General features: G+C 31.9%; 4 protein-coding genes and 1 non-coding gene across 5 annotated transcripts; 4 read left to right on the forward strand and 1 right to left on the reverse strand.

Annotated features, from left to right (window-relative positions):
• Nucleotides 1–652: 652 nt before the first annotated feature.
• Nucleotides 653–5,690, forward strand: LOC126655231 (eukaryotic translation initiation factor 4B2). Its single transcript, XM_050349300.2, has 3 exons — nucleotides 653–2,089; nucleotides 4,021–4,488; nucleotides 5,352–5,690. Exons 1-3 carry the CDS (start codon nucleotides 867–869, stop codon nucleotides 5,374–5,376), a joined length of 1,716 nt encoding a protein of 571 aa, XP_050205257.1. The 5' UTR covers nucleotides 653–866; the 3' UTR covers nucleotides 5,377–5,690.
• Nucleotides 5,691–9,310: 3,620 nt separating this feature from the next.
• LOC126657370 (GDSL esterase/lipase At3g27950-like) lies at nucleotides 9,311–11,618 on the forward strand. Its single transcript, XM_050352044.2, has 5 exons — nucleotides 9,311–9,802; nucleotides 10,123–10,332; nucleotides 10,402–10,574; nucleotides 10,685–10,955; nucleotides 11,114–11,618. The coding sequence occupies exons 1-5, from the start codon at nucleotides 9,472–9,474 to the stop codon at nucleotides 11,374–11,376; spliced, it is 1,248 nt and encodes a 415-aa protein (XP_050208001.1). The 5' UTR covers nucleotides 9,311–9,471; the 3' UTR covers nucleotides 11,377–11,618.
• Nucleotides 11,619–11,709: 91 nt separating this feature from the next.
• On the forward strand, nucleotides 11,710–13,620 carry LOC126657369 (GDSL esterase/lipase At5g14450-like). Its single transcript, XM_050352043.1, has 5 exons — nucleotides 11,710–12,218; nucleotides 12,287–12,496; nucleotides 12,564–12,736; nucleotides 12,831–13,101; nucleotides 13,258–13,620. The coding sequence occupies exons 1-5, from the start codon at nucleotides 11,897–11,899 to the stop codon at nucleotides 13,530–13,532; spliced, it is 1,251 nt and encodes a 416-aa protein (XP_050208000.1). The 5' UTR covers nucleotides 11,710–11,896; the 3' UTR covers nucleotides 13,533–13,620.
• Nucleotides 13,621–14,150: 530 nt separating this feature from the next.
• Nucleotides 14,151–14,223, reverse strand: TRNAR-ACG (transfer RNA arginine (anticodon ACG)). The gene has a single exon. It is a non-coding gene; the product is annotated as a tRNA-Arg (tRNA).
• Nucleotides 14,224–15,097: 874 nt separating this feature from the next.
• Nucleotides 15,098–19,927, forward strand: LOC126654567 (alpha-L-fucosidase 3-like). The gene is made up of 5 exons (XM_050348474.1): nucleotides 15,098–15,413; nucleotides 17,696–17,905; nucleotides 18,038–18,207; nucleotides 19,028–19,298; nucleotides 19,584–19,927. The coding sequence occupies exons 1-5, from the start codon at nucleotides 15,185–15,187 to the stop codon at nucleotides 19,850–19,852; spliced, it is 1,149 nt and encodes a 382-aa protein (XP_050204431.1). The 5' UTR covers nucleotides 15,098–15,184; the 3' UTR covers nucleotides 19,853–19,927.
• Nucleotides 19,928–20,090: the final 163 nt, after the last annotated feature.

Consider the following 20,090-nt stretch of genomic DNA (forward strand, 5'->3'; position numbering starts at 1 on the left):
ACTATAATTAATTCACTTTCTTACAATAATGACAATAAATAATGGATCTTAAATAAAAACAACATAAAGAGATTAATTTGAAAAATTACACTTTATTAAAAATGAGCAAAGTCCTTTGAAAAAAACTAATAGACATTTATTTTGAGACGAAAAAGATATAAATTTTCTTAAATTCATGAGTTTAAAAGTACTCAAATCAAACAGACCTAAATGTTTTGACAATAAAATATTATCAAAATGAAATGTGATTTTTTAAAAAAATAAATATCAAAAGTAATTAATCAATATTTATTTTTTAATATATGTGCAAATTTTATTTTATTAATTGAAAGGGAATGGAATAATTAGTACTAGTAGTACCCCTTAAACTTTTTCTAGGAAAATGTGGAGGAGGAATTAGGTGTTTAATTAGCCTTTAGCCCTTTACTAGTAAGTTTCTTTAAAAAGTCAACATTACTCCACTCAATAGCCTAAAAGTATACATTTATTTACTCAAGACCATCCCAACCGTCGATCACAATGACTTTCCACATCACTTTTAAAACTCACCATCCGATCTAACTGTCATAACCATTTCGATCACCTGCTCGTTACTGTAACTCCTCACCTTTTTCACCATCTTTATATACACACAATTCAAAATCTTGTAAATTAAATTTCGTTTTTGAAAAATTAAAAACAAAAACAAAATAATCCCTAAACGGCAACATCTTCTGCGCATGTTCTCGGAGCTCTGGCTCCCTTATCGGAGCCCCGGCTGATTTTTCCGATCCGAGAAACAACATTTTTTTTAACTCCGTTCAGTTTTCATTAATTAGTTTTTATTTTAATTTCTAGATCCTTTAATTTCATTATATTTACATAAAATGTCGAAACCATGGGGCTCCATCGGCGACTGGGCCGCCGATGTCGAACGGGAAGAGCAAGAAGCCGCATCTGCTGCCGCAGCAGCGCCAAGCGGCGCCGCTTCTTCTCAGAGTTTTCCTAGTCTAAGAGAAGCAGTTACTGCAAAACCTAAAAAGAAAAAAATGACTCTCACCGAGTTTCACACATCGTCACCGGCCGATGGTGGAGGAGGAGCGTTCAGCAGTAGCCGTGGTTTAACACCGGATGAAATGTTCCGTCTGCCGACTGGTCCGAAAGAGCGGTCCGCTGAGGAAATGCAGTACGGAAGACATGGAGGCGGGTTTTCAAATTACGGTGGTAAGGGACTCGGGTCGGGTAGGACGCGTGAAACGGATGGAGCTTGGGCTAATAATAATAATAATAGCAGGAGACAGTATGGTGGATTTGATGACGAGCGGAGAGGTCCTGCACCAGCTAGGGTTTCTGATTATGATCAACCATCACGTGCTGATGAGGTTGATAATTGGGCAATGGCTAAGAAATCATTGGTATCAACGCCTTCGTTTGATTCCGGTAACCGTCAGAGTCGTTACGGTGGCGGTTTGGGAGGCGGTGGTGGTTTGGGAGGTGGTGGTGGGAGTTCTAGAGCTGATGAGGTTGATAACTGGGCAAGTGTTAAGAAACCATTTGTTAGTTCTACTCCTTCGATGTCTGGGGCTAGATCTTCCACGTTTGGATCAGGTTTTCGTGATTATTCGGGTGTAGGTGGTGGGCCGGATAATGATCGTTGGACTTCACGAGGAGGTGGAATTCGAGAGCCGGAGAGGGAGAGACCGAGACTGGTGTTGAATGCACCTAAAGGGGATTTAGGTGCTGGTGGTGCTGGTAATGAGGTGGTTGTTAAAACAAATAAGTCGAATCCTTTTGGGGCTGCTAGACCGAGAGAAGATGTATTAGCTGAGAAAGGATTGGACTGGAAAAAGCTTGATTTGGAAATTGAAGCTAAGAAGACTAGTTCCCACTCTAGCAGGCCTAATAGTGCACATTCTAGTAGGCCTTCAAGTGCACATTCTGTTAGGTCCGAAAGCTTAGGGTTGCAGCAGGGATTAGAGAATGTGGTAGTGAAGACAAGACCAAAAGTGAATCCTTTTGGTGATGCTAAGCCTAGGGAAGTTTTATTGCAGGAACGTGGTCAGGATTGGCGGAAAATTGATCTTGATTTGGAACATCGCAGAGTTGACAGGTCCATATATTGTTGATATTTTCATTGTCATTATGATGTATTGATTGTCTATAGAGTAACAAGTTATTCATAGAACAATATCTTGTGAGTTAGTTGCATTTGCTTGTTTATATATAGTTTGGGAGTGCTTAAAAGCTACAAATACTTATTACCAAAACTGTTTTGGATGATAAAAGGGGGGTTTAGATCATACTAGTCACTGGGCCATACATACTAGTTCAATAATATTTTGAGATGCCCTCTAACAAAATAGGATCACTATTTATAATACACTTGATCAAATGCTTTAGTTTTACTAGATTGCAATCTTAAATGTTTGAATTCATTTATTTTTGGTAGTATAGCACGATAGAATGCTTATTACTGAACTCTGTTATTTCTTTATTTGTTGCATGTCTTGAATTGGTAAATCTTATATGTGGTGGTGAACTTTCCTTCTATAACTTATATTGATAAGGTGTTCATTCATTCTCTGTTGAAGTAGGCAAGAATAAAAACAATTTTGGTGACCTTCAAACTACTCTTGTGCACGGTAACAAAAAGAATATGTCCTGTATTAGGTTTAAACATCCTCTCTGTGCTCTACATACTGTGTGTTAGTATTACATATGCCACACTGCTGTTAATTTATAGTTATTAGCTTATTAATTATGAACCTACATCTTTCTTAAGTCTTACAATGGTGCTGTCATGCTTAAGTTGACTGATATTTGTCTAGTTATCCAAACACACAAAGATATCTCTAAACAATAATGTGTTACTTTTTCATATAAGCTTTAGATTGTTTGAACATAAATAATATTTCCTCCGTCTCATTTTAGGAGTTCCATATGATTCTACATAAAGATTAGGAAAGCATTTATTATGATGTTTTTCCCTACTTTACCTTTATTAATGGTAGTGGAGTTTTCCATAGAATTTATTTTAAGTTTAGAAAGGAAGGATAGAAAAGGGAATTTAATGTAAAATTACTCTAAAAATGGAAATTGGACTTCTAAAATGGTACATCCCAAAATAGAAAGTGTGGGACTTCTAAAATGGGGAGGGATTACAAATCAGTGAAGAGTTGGATAAAATTAGGTGCATCTCAACTGATGTAATTTGTCAATCGAAACTGTTTCGTTTGTGCCTGAATAATGTGACATTAGCTACTCAGCTGATAAAGGAAGCCCATTTTTCACACCTCACCAGATTTAAGAATTTCAGCGTTTTCGTTACCTCTTTGTTACCTTAATTATGAGACGAGTTAATTATGAGTTAGTTACCTTTGATATCTTAATATCATAAGACGAGTTAATTATGAGTTAGTTACCTTTGATATGGTTAATGGATTTCTTTTTCATTCTTTTCATCATATTTTTGTGAGTGTCTATCTTTCATATTTCTGTAATTCATTATTATATGGAGTATAGATCCAACATTTCTGCCCTATCTAATTACCTCTTTGTGTACTTGTTTGACATATTTATCATTATATGGTTTGTATTTTTGTTGCACAATTAAGTGTGTCTGTCATAGGAGAAAAAATATGGGTGCTGTTGGTGGTGCTATAGACCTTATATTTGCCTGCATGCTATTACAAGTGCAGGTTGCTTACGTAATATTTGTTGTTCCAAAAAAGTAGATTTGATACGATAGATATTCACTTGCATCTTGCTGGATAGACCTCCTGAGTACTGTTGTCTACTTGTCTCTTTCACTCTTTTTTATGTAAGCACCTTACTTCAGTTTCATAGCTGTTACCCTTGAGGACTTCTCTTTTTTGGTTTGTCATGATTTGGTTCTTCTGTTATATATAGGTGTTTTTAATTACTTTTGTTCACACACATTGGCTGATCCACCTGTTAAACTTTCCTTGCTGGGTCATTTGAATGTAGTCAAACACATATACCCCTTACTCGCTTGCTTGCTAACCATAAAAATTCTTTCAGGTCTGAAACCGAAGATGAGAAATTTTTGAGAGAAGAGATAGAGTATTTAAAAAAGGAAGCACAGAAAGAGGGATCTGTTCAATTGCCTGGAGGAGATCAACCCAGTTCGCAAGATATAATATCTCAGAAAGAAAAGGAATTAGAACAAATAATTCGTGATTTGGATGACAAAGTTCGATTTGGGCAGAAAGCCGTTGAAAGACCAGGTTCTGGGGCAGGTAGGGCTGCCAGTTTCTCTGAGAGACCACCGTCTCAGTCTGGTTCATTTGATGAGTCCAGAAGTATGGAGTATATGGATAGGCCCCGATCACGTGGCACTCAAGATACATGGACAAGGCCTGGTATGGAGTATATGGATAGGCCCCGATCACGTGGCACTCAAGATACATGGTCAAGGCCTGGTGATGAGAGAAAAGCATTTCATGGTGGCAGGGAAAGAGGATTTCCTGGTAGCAGGGACTTTGACAGGTAAAAATAATTTAGTTATTGCTTTCTCTCTTTTATTCCAGTCTTCCATTATCTGATGATGCGATAGAAGGGCTTGTTGCCACTGTTTCTTTTTTCGACATTTTAGACCTCTTGAATTGTAGAATAGGGGGTGAAGGGGATAGGAAGCATGCCTATATAAAAACGTATTTATGAGCTGGTGGAGTTGTCTCTTGATTCTGAAATTATAAAATGTTCCAGAATGGCAGAATATAGTACTGTTCTCTTTTTTTTTTAACACGAGCTGAAACCTAATTTATGGAATTTTGTTTGTTTCATTAATTAAGTTTGGGAGGTTTTGTTTCTGCGAGATTGATGCAATTGATAATTTCTAATCTTTTCCCCCTTTTAGGTTTTAGCTAATGATGAATATTATATATTGATGTCCAAGATAAACAAAATCCCTGAACTGTAAACATCCAAGTAAGATTTAACATAACCATGAGAAATTCCGCTCAACCCTTCTCTGTCTATTGCTTTCGAGCCACACTATCTCTCTATCTAAACAGTAGCTTCTTGTACGAAAATTGTTTTAAGATTCGAAAGTGCAAGGTTTTAGGAAAACTGTTAATGTACGCTTTAAAACTTGAAAGCAAATTACCGCGAATGGACAATACTCTCCTAGGTAATTACAAATTGTTGACAAATGAGGTCAGCCAGTCTGCTCTTGAAACTTGATAGTTCTTTGTCTGGGTTAGCATCAAAATCACTTCTAAGCTGATGTATATACGCTTCTATTTCAGAATAATTAGTTGCAGTAACATGTTTTCAGCAATGTGCAAATTCAATATTTGGTGCGGCTTTACTAGGAATTGCTAATGTTTATACTGTTTGGTGTTTGATAGGTCAAGTTCAGGGGATAGATGGTGAGCTACTGATCCTGTAGATTCTTCATTGAGTTTCTCTTCAGCTTTTGACAACCAGATCAAATAATATTTCTCCACCGTTTCGTTTCTTTCCTTTTTATTCTATTTTTATTTTATTTCAAATTTTTCTATGTTCTCTTGTTTTTGCTCTGGGAAGAAGAGCAAGGATTATCCGAGTACTACTAGCATTGCAAACAGTTGCATTAGTATTACATTTTGAAACTCTGTACAATCGCCATTTCGGATTTGTTTCGGAAGGAGGCTGGATTATTTGTAGGACTCAAATTTTAATGAACTCCATCGGACTTTGCTAGTTTATTTTCGTGACAATCATTTTATAATGTATTAAACGATCAATTCTTTTTCAGACACATTGGAAAGTCGTCTTTGCTCTTCTTCTTTTGTTAGCTTTTTGGTGTGGTTAGATTTGTGATCTAATTGTGTATGCCACCCTGTAATTTTTCAGTTTCATGTGCAATGTAATGGAATGTTGACAAGAGAAGCAAATGACGGCAATTTGCAGAAATGAATTGGATTGGAGAAAAGAAAAACAAAATTTGCATGGAATTGAAGGTTCTTGAGAATTTTACGAAATTTTTGCAGTTGCAATTTAGAGTTTCATGCTTGACAGACACCCGTTAGCACTTTGATGCTGGCAAAAATAAAGAAATAGTATTATTTTGTTCGAAAACTAAAAGGGCTATTTCTTTAATATTTAGAGAAAGTTATGAATTTACCTAAATTAAAATTATATTTGTAAATAATACCTCAGCGCGGAAAACATACAAAAAATACATCACCGTTTCAGCTTTTTCATTGTTTTACTCTTTATATCCTGAATATTTATTATTTTACTCTAATGGCAATAACACGCGCTCCCTCTTTCTTTCCCTTTCACTCCCTCTCTCTTTCTCTCCACACGTGCACGCATGATCAAAAACACAATTGCAAATTCCATAATGGTTCATTTACTGACAATGCAATAATTAAAATTAAATAAATTTATTTTGCTGACAATGCATCAAACTTATGGACCTTATGGTAATAAATCAATTAAACAAAAGAGTGATGCTATTTATACACACTGTTTTACTTTAGCAGTGTATATAAATATCAAAATTATCACTATAATTAAGAGTCATTCTATATAAAAAAATATTTTTATTATTTAATGTCAATTTCAATTTATAATTAATATATGTCAGTATAACTATAAAATTTTTTGTAAAAAATGATTTTTTTCATAATTTTATAATAATTTTATTATAGAAAAATATTTTACGTATTTTACCATACTATTATCACAACCTAATTATAATTAGACAATATTTTCATAATAGTATCAGAATATTAATATACCCTTATCATAATATTACCATTAACTTTATTATAATATTTTCAAATTTGTTGCATAAGTTATTTTACGTAATTAAAAATATTTTCATAGCAATATCTTTATCATAATATTATCATAATAAAATTATGCAAAATCATTTTACGTACTTTATAATAAATTTATCGTAATATTAGTTTAATTTTATCATAATATTATCATGACCTTATTATAATATTATCATAACCTTGTCATAACTTTTATCATGAACTTGTCATAATATTATCATAACTGTATCATAATATTATCATAATATTATTATGCAAATTTATTTTACGTTCTTTATTATAACTATATCATTATATTATTATCATAATATTATTGCGCAAATTTGTTTTACGTTCTTAATTTATCATAACTATATCATTACATTATCATAATATTATCAAAATCTTATCATGATATTATCATAAATTTATCATGCTATTATCATAAATTTATCATTAGCTTATCATAATGTTATTATAATATTATCATAAGAGTTTAATTATAATTTCATGAACTTCTTATCACTTTTTCATAGTTATCAAAAGGTAATTAACCTACATCAAACATTTAAGTTAACTTCATCATACTATTGCTTAAATTTTTGAGATTGACATTGTTTAGAACAACAATAAATTAATTAATAATGTATAGATACAATATGCACGTGGGACATAATCACTAGAAATCACCTAAAAACGCATTAACACCCATAACATAGTGTCATTTTTTTGAGATTTAGTATCATATGTTAACATGTTAATGCAAAAATAGAGAGTCGCGATGAAATGTTGTTAATCACAACAGCTAGTAGTTAATCACTTTACAATCATTCAACAAATTTACTAGCTTTACAATTCTAATAAATCAAAATAAAAAGCTTACATTTTTATATACAAAAACAACAAAAATAAGAAATAAAATAACTCTTTCATGGGAAAGAGACTTGACCTGCTACTTTTATAATTACCGAATTAAGAGATAAGAAGATGCAGATGTGATAAAATACTAACTTGGAGAAAAATCAAAAGATTAACCTGCACATCAATACCCATTCACTTTTGGGTTGTTGAATTCAAATTCTATTCTCCATCAAAATTATATGAAATTAATTAGAAGCCACAAATCCACGTAACAAAATCTAAAGAATCTTACTGCCAACATAACTGAATCTACCACCGATCCGCCGCTTCTCGTTCGACTACTGCCGCTAAAGATCACCTCAATTGGACCGCTGAAGATCGCCTCCGCTGCCGGCAAAGATCCCTCCGCTACAGAAGTTCGCCTCTACCGCCGAAGATATTTCAATGCTTTTGACGATTGGCGAAAGTGGGTCGTCCTTTCCTTCCCAGTGAGGTCGTCGTTTCTTCCTCTTCGACATTAAAGCTAATGAAGAAAAAAACAGAGAAGAGATAGGTGAAAGATAAACAGAGTAAAAGATATAACTTTACACTGACACATGGTATTTTTTTTATTTAAAAAGGTAAAAGAATAAATAAAATACATGTTAGAGTAAAAACATAAAATATTAAAAAAACGGAAAGTATTTTTATTAACTTTTTCAGCGTGAGGTAGACTTTACAAATATTTTAAAATTTGGAGTGTTTTTTCTAAATTTCTCTAATATTTTATTGGACTTTTGTCACTAGTCCTAATTTAAACACTGATATAGTTATAATAAATTATAAATAAATGTTACTGACGTCAAATTATTTTAAAAATTTAAAAATTCAAATGTTATAATTATTTCTAATAAAAATCTAATAAATTTAATATTTATTATAAATAAAATAAAATAAATTGGTATAATTATAATTATATTTATAAATTAATGAGTCACGTTATGAGACACATGCGTATAGCTTATAATGCAAAATTAGTATTTTAAAAAAGGGATACTTACAAAACAACTCTAAAAATCACTTCATTTATAAAAATACATACTTAGTCAGAAAAATTCAACTGTACCTAAAAATAAGAAAAGTTACATAATTTACGTACTATTTTTTATTATAAAAAATACATTTTTGATACATGTTTGATAGATAGTTGATACATTATCAATATATCTTTAATACAGTACGTAAAAATGAACATATTTTATATTTTTATAAACTTTTAGGTATGAAATGTAAACTTTTGGAAAAATACATTTTGTTATAAATTTTCCCCTTTTTGAATTTTTTTATAATTTTCCCTTGAAAGTTAAATTAACTTTTTGGCCAGGGCCCCTTGGGTTGTCACGGGTCCGCCCCTAAATTATGATGTCGCCAAAGAAATGGTGATAGTCTGATAGATTGTGAAATCAGGGGCTTTTCATCTCATAATATAAAATAAAGACAATAATTTTTTGTCCGGAAATCAGAGGGTTATTTCTTTTTCAGGATTTTAGAAAAATTTATTAATAATATTTTATCCCTTTTATATTATGAGAGACACCGACAAAAATTTCATGCTGGTAAAATCATGCAACATTAAAGAATTTTGATGATAATAAATTGATTAAAAATTAAATAATCAACTTTCTACTAATCCACTGATAAGTTATAGCTCAAATGATACAAACCCTGAGCAGTAATTTATCAGGTCGTAAATTCGATTCCTCTCACAAGCGCTCCATCTCCCTCGATTATAAAAAAGAACTGTAGACTAATAATCCATTTGATGTGAGTATTGATAAAATTTCTGAGAGAAAAAAGGATCAGTACTCTTTAGCAATATATGATCATGGATTGGTCAAAACTTATGACAACAATGAGCATAAGATTGAAAGATGAGTGGATGCAAAGAAAACACAGTCTGCTAGCAGTACTAATCCTACTTGTTCTAACGCTAGCATTCTCAGTTTCTGCTGCAAGTACAGGCATAAATAAGCATAGTCACTTGAATACTGGCTGTAACTTCCCTGCAATTTTCAACTTTGGTGATTCTAACTCGGACACGGGCAGCAAATCCGCAGCATTTGGTCGAATTCCGTACCCGAATGGCTACTCTTTCTTCCGTAAGCCGGCTGGGCGGTTCTGTGATGGGCGTGTCGTTGTTGACTTTATAGGTTAGTACACACAGACACGGGGAAATGGGACACTTGGAGACGGACATGGCGAAACTGCGTTATTATAAGGTTTAAAATTGAAGTTTTATGTCCAAAACGCCAAGTGTCCGTGCTATCTTTGAGTGAAGTGTTCGTGCTATCTTTTAATGATTACAGTTTCTTTTTTGGTTTATGTTTTAAATTTGGCTACTCATTGATGTTAGTTTCAGTAGTTGATGTTTGTTTTTTCTTTGTGTTTTTGGGTTTTACTTGCTGTGAGAAGAGTTAAAGTTTGGTTGTTTTTATTCGTTTGATCATAATTTGCTTGTGATTCTTTGCAGCTGAGAGGTTAGAATTGCCTTACTTGAGTTCTTTTTTAGATTCTATTGGGACTAATTTTCGACACGGGGCAAATTTCGCTACTGGGGGAGCTACCATACAGAGAGTAGATACTAGATTATGCGTGTATCGGTTTAGCCCACTTTCACTTGATCTGCAGCTTTCGCAGTTCGAACAATTTAAGGAACGAACTCTCGAGCTATACAATCAAGGTAATGATACATTTATTGCTGGAAAGAAAGAGTCTTAGTATGTAATCCTGTTTTGTTTTTTATTTTCAGGTGGAGGCTCGTATGTTACTAATAGTCTTCCAATGCCTGACGATTTCTCTAAGGCGCTATACACGTTGGATATCGGACAGAATGATCTTCACGCTGGATTTAAGTCGATGACAGATAAGCAAGTTCTCGAATCTATCCCAAGTATTATTGATCAGCTTGCTAAGGTCATTGAGGTATGTTTTCAATGATGATTCTGAAGCTTAATAGTGTTAGCAACACCATCCATTATGTTATCAGCACTAATTCTTGCTTTACAATGAGTTATTCGACAATGCTGTTTCAGAAACTGTATCGGCTAGGAGCAAGAACGTTTTGGGTACACAATACTGGACCTATTGGCTGCTTACCTATGATTGTCTCAGAGTTTCCTCCAAAGCCTGAGAATTTGGATCAAAATGGTTGCGCCAACTCCATGAATGATATCGCCCAAGAATTTAACAGGCAGCTGAAAGATAAGGTGTTCCAGCTTCGGAAACAGTTCCCTGATGCTGCGCTTACTTATACTGATATTTATACCGCTAAATATTCATTAATTTCCGAAGCAAAGAAGCAGGGTAAGCTTCAGCTTTGTTTTAGTCTTGTTGCTAACCAATAGGAAATGGTTCAAAAACTTATAACACTCTTGAGGCAACTAAGCCAGTGAATTTGTTTTCTAAGCTTCACTTTTCTAGACATTAACTTCAAATGTATTACTTATGTGATGGTCCTGCAGGATTTTCAGATCCATTTGGATATTGTTGTGGGCATTACGGAGATCCATGTTGGAAAAAGGCTAAGGCGAATGGGACAGAAATTTCTAGGAAACCCTGCAACAACCCTGAACTCGATATTAGTTGGGATGGAATACATTATTCCCAGGCTGCAAATCGTATCATAGCCGACAAGATTGTTGACGGTTCCCTGTCAGATCCTCCAACACCCATCAACGAAGCATGTCGCAACTTGTTCATTAGCCAAAATGTGGAGGAAGCATAATGCTTATGAACGAAAAATTACCTCACTCACTCCCAACTCCGTATTTTATCTGTTGTTACGCACTTTTCATTTTATCCTCGTTAAACTATCTTCAATGATAGAAGTCGAACAACGTTTGATTTTCACCTTGTACAAGAATGGATCAGTAGTGAATTGTGTTTGCTAAATACTGACCATTCTAAAGAGATCTCCCACTCTAAAGATAAAGAGTTCCTATTTATAGAAAAAATCTCATTTATGAAGTGCTATGAGTTATATATAGTAAAAAAATCATCTACCTAAATGCTTTGCTTCAAATGTCAACTTATCATTGTTATCCAACTTGAAAAGGAAAGCCAACATTTTGTGATTTTATTGTTGATTGCATCATATCCTTTTCTATTTGTTTTTTTGTTTGTTTTACATGTATATATCTTGTATTTTTAAACTAAGTTTTCGTGAACTAAAATCTCGATCAGAACTTGTATAACAAGTCATCGATCTCACTCAATATTCTGTTAGAGAACTCGAATTATCAGTCATGAATTTGTCAAGATTACTCTTTATGATCAGCAGAAGATGGAATAATCTTAAGGGGCTAAAACAAACTCTGCAAGTAGTGGTAATCCTGCTTTCTTTAATACTTGCCTTATCGGTTTTTATGATAATGAGAGGAGGAAAATACAATCTTGGTCACTTAAAAGGTTGTAACTTCCCTGCAATATTCAACTTTGGTGATTCTAATTCCGATACTGGCGGTATATCTGCTGCGTTTCATAGACTTCATCATCCTAATGGCTATTCTTTCTTCAATAAGCCATCTGGTCGGTTCTGCGATGGGCGTAACATCATTGACTTCATAGGTTAGTGTATGTTAAAGCTGGCTTTTTTATTTTATAAGTTTGTTGATATTGTTTCCAAATCTTTGCAGCTGAGAAATTGGAATTGCCTTACCTGAGTGCATACTTAGATTCTATTGGGACTAATTTTCGACATGGAGCAAATTTCGCTACTGGAGGGTCTACTATTGAGAAAATGAATACTAGAATATTTGAAGGTGGTTTTAGCCCATTTTCTCTTGACTTGCAGCTTTTGCAGTTTGAACAGTTTAAAGAACGGACTGTCGAGCTATACAATCAAGGTAACGATCAATTGTTAATCCTGTTTTTGATGTTCAGGACCTTCAGGTTTGGATTCTTGATTTTCAGGTAGAAGCTCTTATGTTACGAATAGTCTTCCGAGACCTGAGGATTTCTCCAAGGCGCTATATACATTGGATATCGGACAGAATGATCTTCATGCCGGACTCAAGTCAATGACTGAGAAACAAATTCTGGGATCTATACCCTATATTATTGATCAGTTTGCTCAGGCAGTAGAGGTTAATGAACTTTCTTTTTGTTTTTCGCAATGTTTTAGCAATAATCGTGCGTGCATTCTTGATTTATCAGAAAATCTGCCATTTGCTATTTCAGAAACTGTATCAACTGGAAGCAAGAACATTTTGGATACATAATACAGGCCCCATTGGCTGCTTACCGTATTCCGTAATAAACTATCCTCCGAAACCTGGAAACGCGGACCAAATTGGTTGCGTCAAGTCCCAGAATGATATTGCTCAAGAATTTAACAGGCAGTTGAAAGATAAGGTGGCAGAGCTTAGGAGAGAACTGCCAGATGCAGCGATTACTTATACCGATATCTACACAGCGAAATATTCATTAATCTCTGAAGCAAAGCAGAATGGTAAGCTTCAGTTCATTCAATCAACGTTTACGCAATTCGAAAACATAACTTCTTTTAGTATGTAAAAACTTCCGAAAATGTTATCGAACCAGTGCATTGTTCGGTTTTTGAGCTTCTGTTTTCGAGTATGACTCAGCACACTTATTGCTTCTGCAGGTTTTGCTGATGCATTCGGATATTGCTGCGGACATTACGGAGATTATCAAGTACGATGTGGCGAAAAGGCGATGGTAAATTGGACAGAAATTTCAGGAGATGCATGTAGTAATCCTGAAGTGTATATTAGTTGGGATGGCATACATTATTCTGAGGCTGCAAATCAGATTGTGGCCAAGAAAATTGTTGATGGTTCCTTGTCAGATCCTCCACTGCCCATTGATGAAGCATGTATACAGCATCATAGGCTGCATAGCACTAATGCAATGAGATAGAAATTATTTTTTGGATTGATGTTTGCTGACTGAAGCAGCTATGTAACTAGAATGAAACCACATAAACAAGCATTATACTGTTTTTAAACTGGATTGAACCGAAGTAACCGATGTGGTTCGGTTAGTTTGGTTAAAAGTTTTTGATAAATTAGTTAAGAAAGTTTATTCGGTTACGGTTAATAGTTTTATAACTTTGGTCAATTGAATTAATAATTTTTTTAATTTTTTATTGTTAATAATTTTTCGTTTTTATCGGTTTAATAGAATTGACTAATTAATTTAGTATGTTCGATTTTGTAATTTTAATTAATTTAGTGAGTAGGTTAAAAAGATAATATAATTTAATTTCGATTAAATTGACCTCTTCTTAGTCGAATTGACGGTTTGGTTATCCATAATTGGACTATATAAACTTATTCCTAATTAGAATTGTATAAAGGGTGATAAAATTAGGGATGAATATGGTTCGATTCAGCTCAATTTGATTTAAATCTAAAATCAACTTATTTGACGGAATAAAAATAACTTCATTTTGATTTGGAAAAAATAAACTTATTTTAGAGTGGAATGTTGTAAATCAGCATGAAGCGTTAAAAAAAACTAAAAATTTATAAGAAACGACTCCACTGGGGATCGAACCCAGAATCTCTGGTTTCGTAGACCAGCGCCTTATCCATTGGGCCATGGAGTCCAATTGTGTGACAATTTTGTCTTACCAAGAATTGACATTACATTATTATTTATTTCATCATTTCTTATAATTTATGAGCTACTATTTAGTAGAATTAGTCTAGCAACTTCCCTCTCCCTCATCCTATTTGAAAAGAAAAATAATTTTAATACAAAGTTGTTTCTTTTGTAGTAAAAATGTTATATTCATATGTTATTTTATTGGAAAAAGGTACAAAAATGACTTTAATGTGGATCTCAAATCTCATTTTACATCTTTATATTTTTTTGGATCTTAATTGTGACCCCCATCTTTAATGTTTACTCTAATTTCCACTTAGCCACTTAATATTTTTCAAATCTCAATTATGACCTTAATGTTGATAAAATATATATTTTAAATACAACAATTGACGGAATTGGATGTTTCATTAAAATATGATGTGACGTCAATTTAAGAACTTATGGTCATACAAAATTTTAATTTAGTAAAAAATTAGTAGTATAAATATAATTAAAAGACAAATTTGATAATTTTTCTATCATCTTCTTTATAAATCAAAATCGTTTTAAAATCCAATATCCATATATAACCATTCAAGAAAACTCAATTTTTATTTTTATTAATTATAAGTGCCATACTAAATCATGATTTAAATACTCAATATGAAATTCAAACCTTATAATTATTTACACTATAGTCTAGAGTTTGACCCATGAACAAGTCTATAAGCAAAGTAAAAAAAATTCATTGCATGAAAGTAAAATTCAAAATATATAATTAAAAATTAGTTTCATTTTCTAATTTAACTTTTTTTTTAGTAGGGCCAAGAATCTGACTTTTATATATTTAAGGCTTTTGTCTCTCACTCTCTAACTTTTTTATAAGACCATAACCCAATAATTTCTCTCTTCAAAAAATATTTAGCCTTTTCTTCAATCTTATCTTTAGCTCATATTTTGTTTGTTTTTTACATTCAATAATGGACTCATTCTTCATACTTCTTTTATTACTTCTAACTTGCAATTCATGCTTTACTTATAATCTTTCTCATTGTCATTTCCCGGCAATCTTTAACTTCGGTGACTCTAATTCTGATACCGGTGGTTTGTCCGCTGTCTTTGGTCAAGCTCCTCCTCCTCATGGGGAGTCTTACTTCCACCACCCTGCCGGCCGCTACTGCGACGGCCGCCTCATTGTGGACTTTATTGGTACATATTTTTCCTATACTATGCTTTTTTTTCATGATTTATATACTTACCAAAAACAAAATGTGTATATATATGTGGTGGGATAGATTAAGATTCTTTTATTTAGTGATGAACAATAAATATATGTTGGAATAACCTTATTATGAAAGCAACTTTATCATGACATAAATCTTTTTAAAATTAATAGCAATGCCTAAGATACCCTACACATTTTAATTTAGCCTTGTTTGGATGATCTAAAATTCATTTCATTAGTAAATAAATTCATTTTATAATTTATTTAATGTAAATATAACTATTTCTATCATTATATTCATTTACAATGATAGAAATATTGATGCTATTAATCAAATGTACATAAGTTACACCAAGGAAAATGATGGAACCAATGTTACAATTTAGCATGTTGTAATGTATATCAATATGAAAAATACTTTATAACTCATCTTTTTAACTAAACTCTTTTCACCTACCTTACGTGGCAAGGTTTTATTTATTCAATTTTCACCTAAAAGTATATATCTCAAAAAATAAAATTTAGCCAATTCACTCTTTGATTGCCACGTCATGCGGTACAAAAAGGTGGATTAAAAAAGTGTTGGATTATATAACATTACTCATATCAATATATCATAGTAGAAGATATGACACCAAATTAATTAAGTGAATTTAAATTTAATATTAATATGTTTGTATAGTAAAACATTTATTAATTTATTTATAGTACGATTAATTTTATGTTAAAATAAATTATGCCTAATTCATTTAATATGATTACACACTTTTAACTAAATACTATATAATTCTAAACTCTAAATTAAATTTGTATTATTTTATATTATATGTGCTTATTAAATTAGATATCTTAATTGATATTATTATATCTATTTGTATTATATTAGATGATTTTTTAATTAAATGATTTAAATATTTCATTAGTTCAATAATATATTTAATTAAAAAATACTTTAAAAATATTTTATGTATTATGTAAGCTGATTATAAATTTGTTCAATCATCACCACTAGGTTTATTTATGACGTCTGTAATCGCAAAGTTTATAAATCATGTGAACCAAAAGCTTAGTAAGCCTCATTGTCTTTATCCTTACATATGGTTATGGCTTCAAATCTTTAAGAATCATATCCACCGACACTATATGTAAAATGAACCAGACAACTTTTAGAATTGATAATGCATAAATTATATATCAATGTTGTCTAAATATTAAATCTATTATTTTTACATCTAAACTGTTATTTTTTTAATATTATTAATTTAACTTTGTAAGATATATCAAATGAGTGTTTCTAATATTATTTTCATTATTAATCAATGTACTTTGTCTCCATTTTTTTTTATTTGGAGACGGAGAGCGCTTGTGGGAAGAACAAATTCACGACCTAGCAGTTTACTGTTACACTCTTATAATTGTTTTGTTTAAAAATTAATCAATATATATAAAAGATAAAAATAAAGAATGACGCTATTGTTACAGCAACAATTGATAATGACAGAAAAAAATGTCAAAAGTGTGTTTTGACAGAATTACCTTTTTTTAATTGATTTTTATATCAAGATAAAAAATATTGTCATGTCCCTTCTAATGTTGCTTTAAATAGCGCCACTCAAAATAAATCATCTATTTACTTAAATTTTATTGGTATTTAAAAAAATGATTGTACGTTTAAGTAATAATACTTTTAATGATTTTATCTTACTAGTAGTACAATGATTGGAAAATAATAAAAATACACACATTAAAATAGTATATCCTTAAAAGTTTATTCTCCACTATTATAATTTTTCAATTAATAATTCATGGATATCTAGCAATTGGGTCCACCATGCATGGTTACATTCTTGACCTTATGTGCAATAATTGAATATTAATCCCAAAATTATCCCGACACATGAATAATATTTTCTAATCGAATCCGACTTGAAACCCTTATTATTTTCCTATATATGTTTTACTCATAAGAAAAGGGTTGTTGAAAAATATATTCGAAACCACAAAACCATGCAAAACAAATCTCTTAAATTTCAAAGATGCATTTTAAACCCAAATTTTCTTTAATTATGCCTATAAAAACTATATTGTGTATATACTAAATACTTAAAAGTACATGACTGATATATCACTAATACATCTCTAATACAAAATGTACTTTTAGTTATAAGTGAAAGCATGAAAAACTGAAAAGATATTTTTGAAAATATTTGAATGATTTTAAACCACTTTTGTAATTTTTTTTCTAATAAATGTGATTTTGTGACAGCCGAAAGGCTTGGATTGCCATATCTAAGTGCATACCTTGATTCAATCGGCAGCAATTTCAGACATGGAGCTAATTTTGCGACAGCAGGGTCTACTATTAGACCTCAAAACACAACTCTTCATCAAAGTGGTTATAGTCCCATTTCTTTGGATGTTCAATGGAATGAATTCTTCGATTTTCACCGCAGATCTCAAATTGTTCGCAGTAAAGGTAAAAAACTGTAAATTTGAACCCACGTTTTTGACAGTTTGATGTACAACTTTTATGCCATTTGAGTCACAGCTCGTTGGTATTTTAGTTAATTTAATGACATTTATCAAGATAATGATTTTTGATGTGTAGGTGGAATCTATAAAAAAATATTGCCTAAGGCTAAGGATTTCTCTCGTGCTTTATACACATTTGACATCGGACAGAATGATCTGACCGCTGGTTATTTCTTGAACATGTCTACTAGTGAAGTAAAAGCTTATGTTCCTGAAGTGCTCGACCAATTCAAGAACATTATTTCGGTTAGTAAATATTAACTCAATCTAGACTCTAAAATTTAGAATGCAAAATTCATCTAGAACTTGATCGAATATCAGTTTAGAAATTCGGTTTGGACTCGGTGAAATAATTGAGAATCTCATTCGATTTGATTCAAATCAGTTCGATTATTGACATAATTTTTTAAAAAGTTAACGGTTAATTTAAAAATATAGATATTACTATGTTATTAACCGTAAATTGTATTTATATGTCTACAATTATAGCTTGTTTGTTAGATATAATATAATTATAAATACTTTTCAGGTTGGTTAATTAATTTTTTTCAATTGTTGCCAAATATACCCACAATTTGTTTAGAACTAACATAGCATATTATTATTATTCACGTGTCCAAAATTATCTTACTTGACATATATAAGATTGTGTCACGTCATCTACAAATTAAGCATATATATAGTTGGCAAAAATTATAAAAATAATGCATCAAACTAATAAAATTTTAAAATTATGGGATTTAGCAAATAAACTACAGTTGTTGGTATATAAAAATACATTTTGCCTCTACAAGTATTTTCATATTCGAATTTAACAACTCGAACTCCAGTTTGACTCGATTAAAATTGAAACAATTTTGAAAAATTTCATAAATTCTGAGTATTTCGAGACTTGGCTTGACTCCATTACACTTAAATAAAAAAAACTTAAAATGAATTATAGTATATTATCATTTGATGTAGCTATAAATTCGTTTGTACAATAAGTAGGTCAGTGGTCTGAATTAGTTTCATTTTGATAATTAAATTGGAAAAAAGGTTGATTTACTCCTACATTTTGTAACAGTATATATATGGTCAAGGAGGAAGAAACTTCTGGATTCACAATACAGGACCTTTCGGCTGTCTAGCTTATGTTTTGGATCGAATTCCCCTTTCAGAAGCAGAGATTGATAATGCTGGATGCGGGATTCAATATAATGAAGTAGCTCAATATTTCAATGACGGATTGAAGAAACTTGTTATCAAATTGAGAAAGAAATTGCCACATGCCGCCATAACATACGTCGATATTTACTCGCTCAAATATAAACTCTTCATTCAAACAAGAAATCATGGTATGATCAATCTCGACTCTTACTTCTTTATGGCCGGATATTTAGACAGATTCGGTCTAATTTAACCAGACTTAACTCTTTTACATATAAATTTAAGTTTGATTCGAATCCAATTCGAATCTACTATTTCTTATCAAAATTTTATACATGAATCAATTTACACACACTTAAAAGTTAAAACGATATATTTTTTTTGTAAAAATATTCATTTCTAAAATGTAAAATGAAGAAGTTTTATGTAATAATTGACAAATTATAGGATGGAAATTTATTTGCAATTTGCAGGGTTTAATGAATCATTGAGGGCTTGTTGTGGGCATGGTGGAAAGTATAATTTCAACAAGCACATTGGATGTGGAGGAAAAATTAAAGTGAAAGGGAAAGAAATATTGGTGGGGAAACCATGTGATGATCCAACGGTCTGGATCAATTGGGATGGAGTTCATTTCACTCAAGCTGCTAATCAATGGATTTTTCATCAAATTGTTGATGGTTCTTTTTCTGATCCACCTATTCCATTGACCATGGCTTGCCATAGGCAGCCTTTGCAATAATTATTTTCATGTAATTTCTCATTTTTATGACCTATAAAACAATTTTAAGGAAATAAAATTGAGTGTTCGGTTGAATTTTGATTTATTTGATTACTTTATCAGGAGTTGAAAATGAGAGGTAAGAGCTCATTCACTCTTAATTAGAGGTTTCGAATTCGAACTTTAAATATAAAAGTGATTTTGAATATCATCTGCAAGAGTTTTGTCGTCTTAACGGGTTCTATCTGATTCAGTCCGA

The sequence above is a fragment of the Mercurialis annua genome, linkage group LG7 (assembly GCF_937616625.2).
Source record: "Mercurialis annua linkage group LG7, ddMerAnnu1.2, whole genome shotgun sequence".
In the NCBI taxonomy this organism is placed as follows: Eukaryota; Viridiplantae; Streptophyta; class Magnoliopsida; order Malpighiales; family Euphorbiaceae; genus Mercurialis; species Mercurialis annua.

Excerpts from the sequence above, each read along its gene's own strand:
- LOC126657369 (XM_050352043.1), top strand. The coding sequence starts at position 11,897 with ATGAATTTGTCAAGATTACTCTTTATGATCAGCAGAAGATGGAATAAT. Across the intron at positions 12,219-12,286 it reads TAACATCATTGACTTCATAG|CTGAGAAATTGGAATTGCCT; the intron begins GTTAGTGTATGT and ends AAATCTTTGCAG. Across the intron at positions 12,737-12,830 it reads AGTTTGCTCAGGCAGTAGAG|AAACTGTATCAACTGGAAGC; the intron begins GTTAATGAACTT and ends TTGCTATTTCAG.
- LOC126655231 (XM_050349300.2), top strand. The coding sequence starts at position 867 with ATGTCGAAACCATGGGGCTCCATCGGCGACTGGGCCGCCGATGTCGAA. Across the intron at positions 2,090-4,020 it reads GAACATCGCAGAGTTGACAG|GTCTGAAACCGAAGATGAGA; the intron begins GTCCATATATTG and ends AAATTCTTTCAG. Across the intron at positions 4,489-5,351 it reads GGTAGCAGGGACTTTGACAG|GTCAAGTTCAGGGGATAGAT; the intron begins GTAAAAATAATT and ends GGTGTTTGATAG.
- LOC126657370 (XM_050352044.2), top strand. The coding sequence starts at position 9,472 with ATGATCATGGATTGGTCAAAACTTATGACAACAATGAGCATAAGATTG. Across the intron at positions 9,803-10,122 it reads TGTCGTTGTTGACTTTATAG|CTGAGAGGTTAGAATTGCCT; the intron begins GTTAGTACACAC and ends GATTCTTTGCAG. Across the intron at positions 10,333-10,401 it reads TCTCGAGCTATACAATCAAG|GTGGAGGCTCGTATGTTACT; the intron begins GTAATGATACAT and ends TTTTATTTTCAG.
- LOC126654567 (XM_050348474.1), top strand. The coding sequence starts at position 15,185 with ATGGACTCATTCTTCATACTTCTTTTATTACTTCTAACTTGCAATTCA. Across the intron at positions 15,414-17,695 it reads CCTCATTGTGGACTTTATTG|CCGAAAGGCTTGGATTGCCA; the intron begins GTACATATTTTT and ends ATTTTGTGACAG. Across the intron at positions 19,299-19,583 it reads CATTCAAACAAGAAATCATG|GGTTTAATGAATCATTGAGG; the intron begins GTATGATCAATC and ends TGCAATTTGCAG.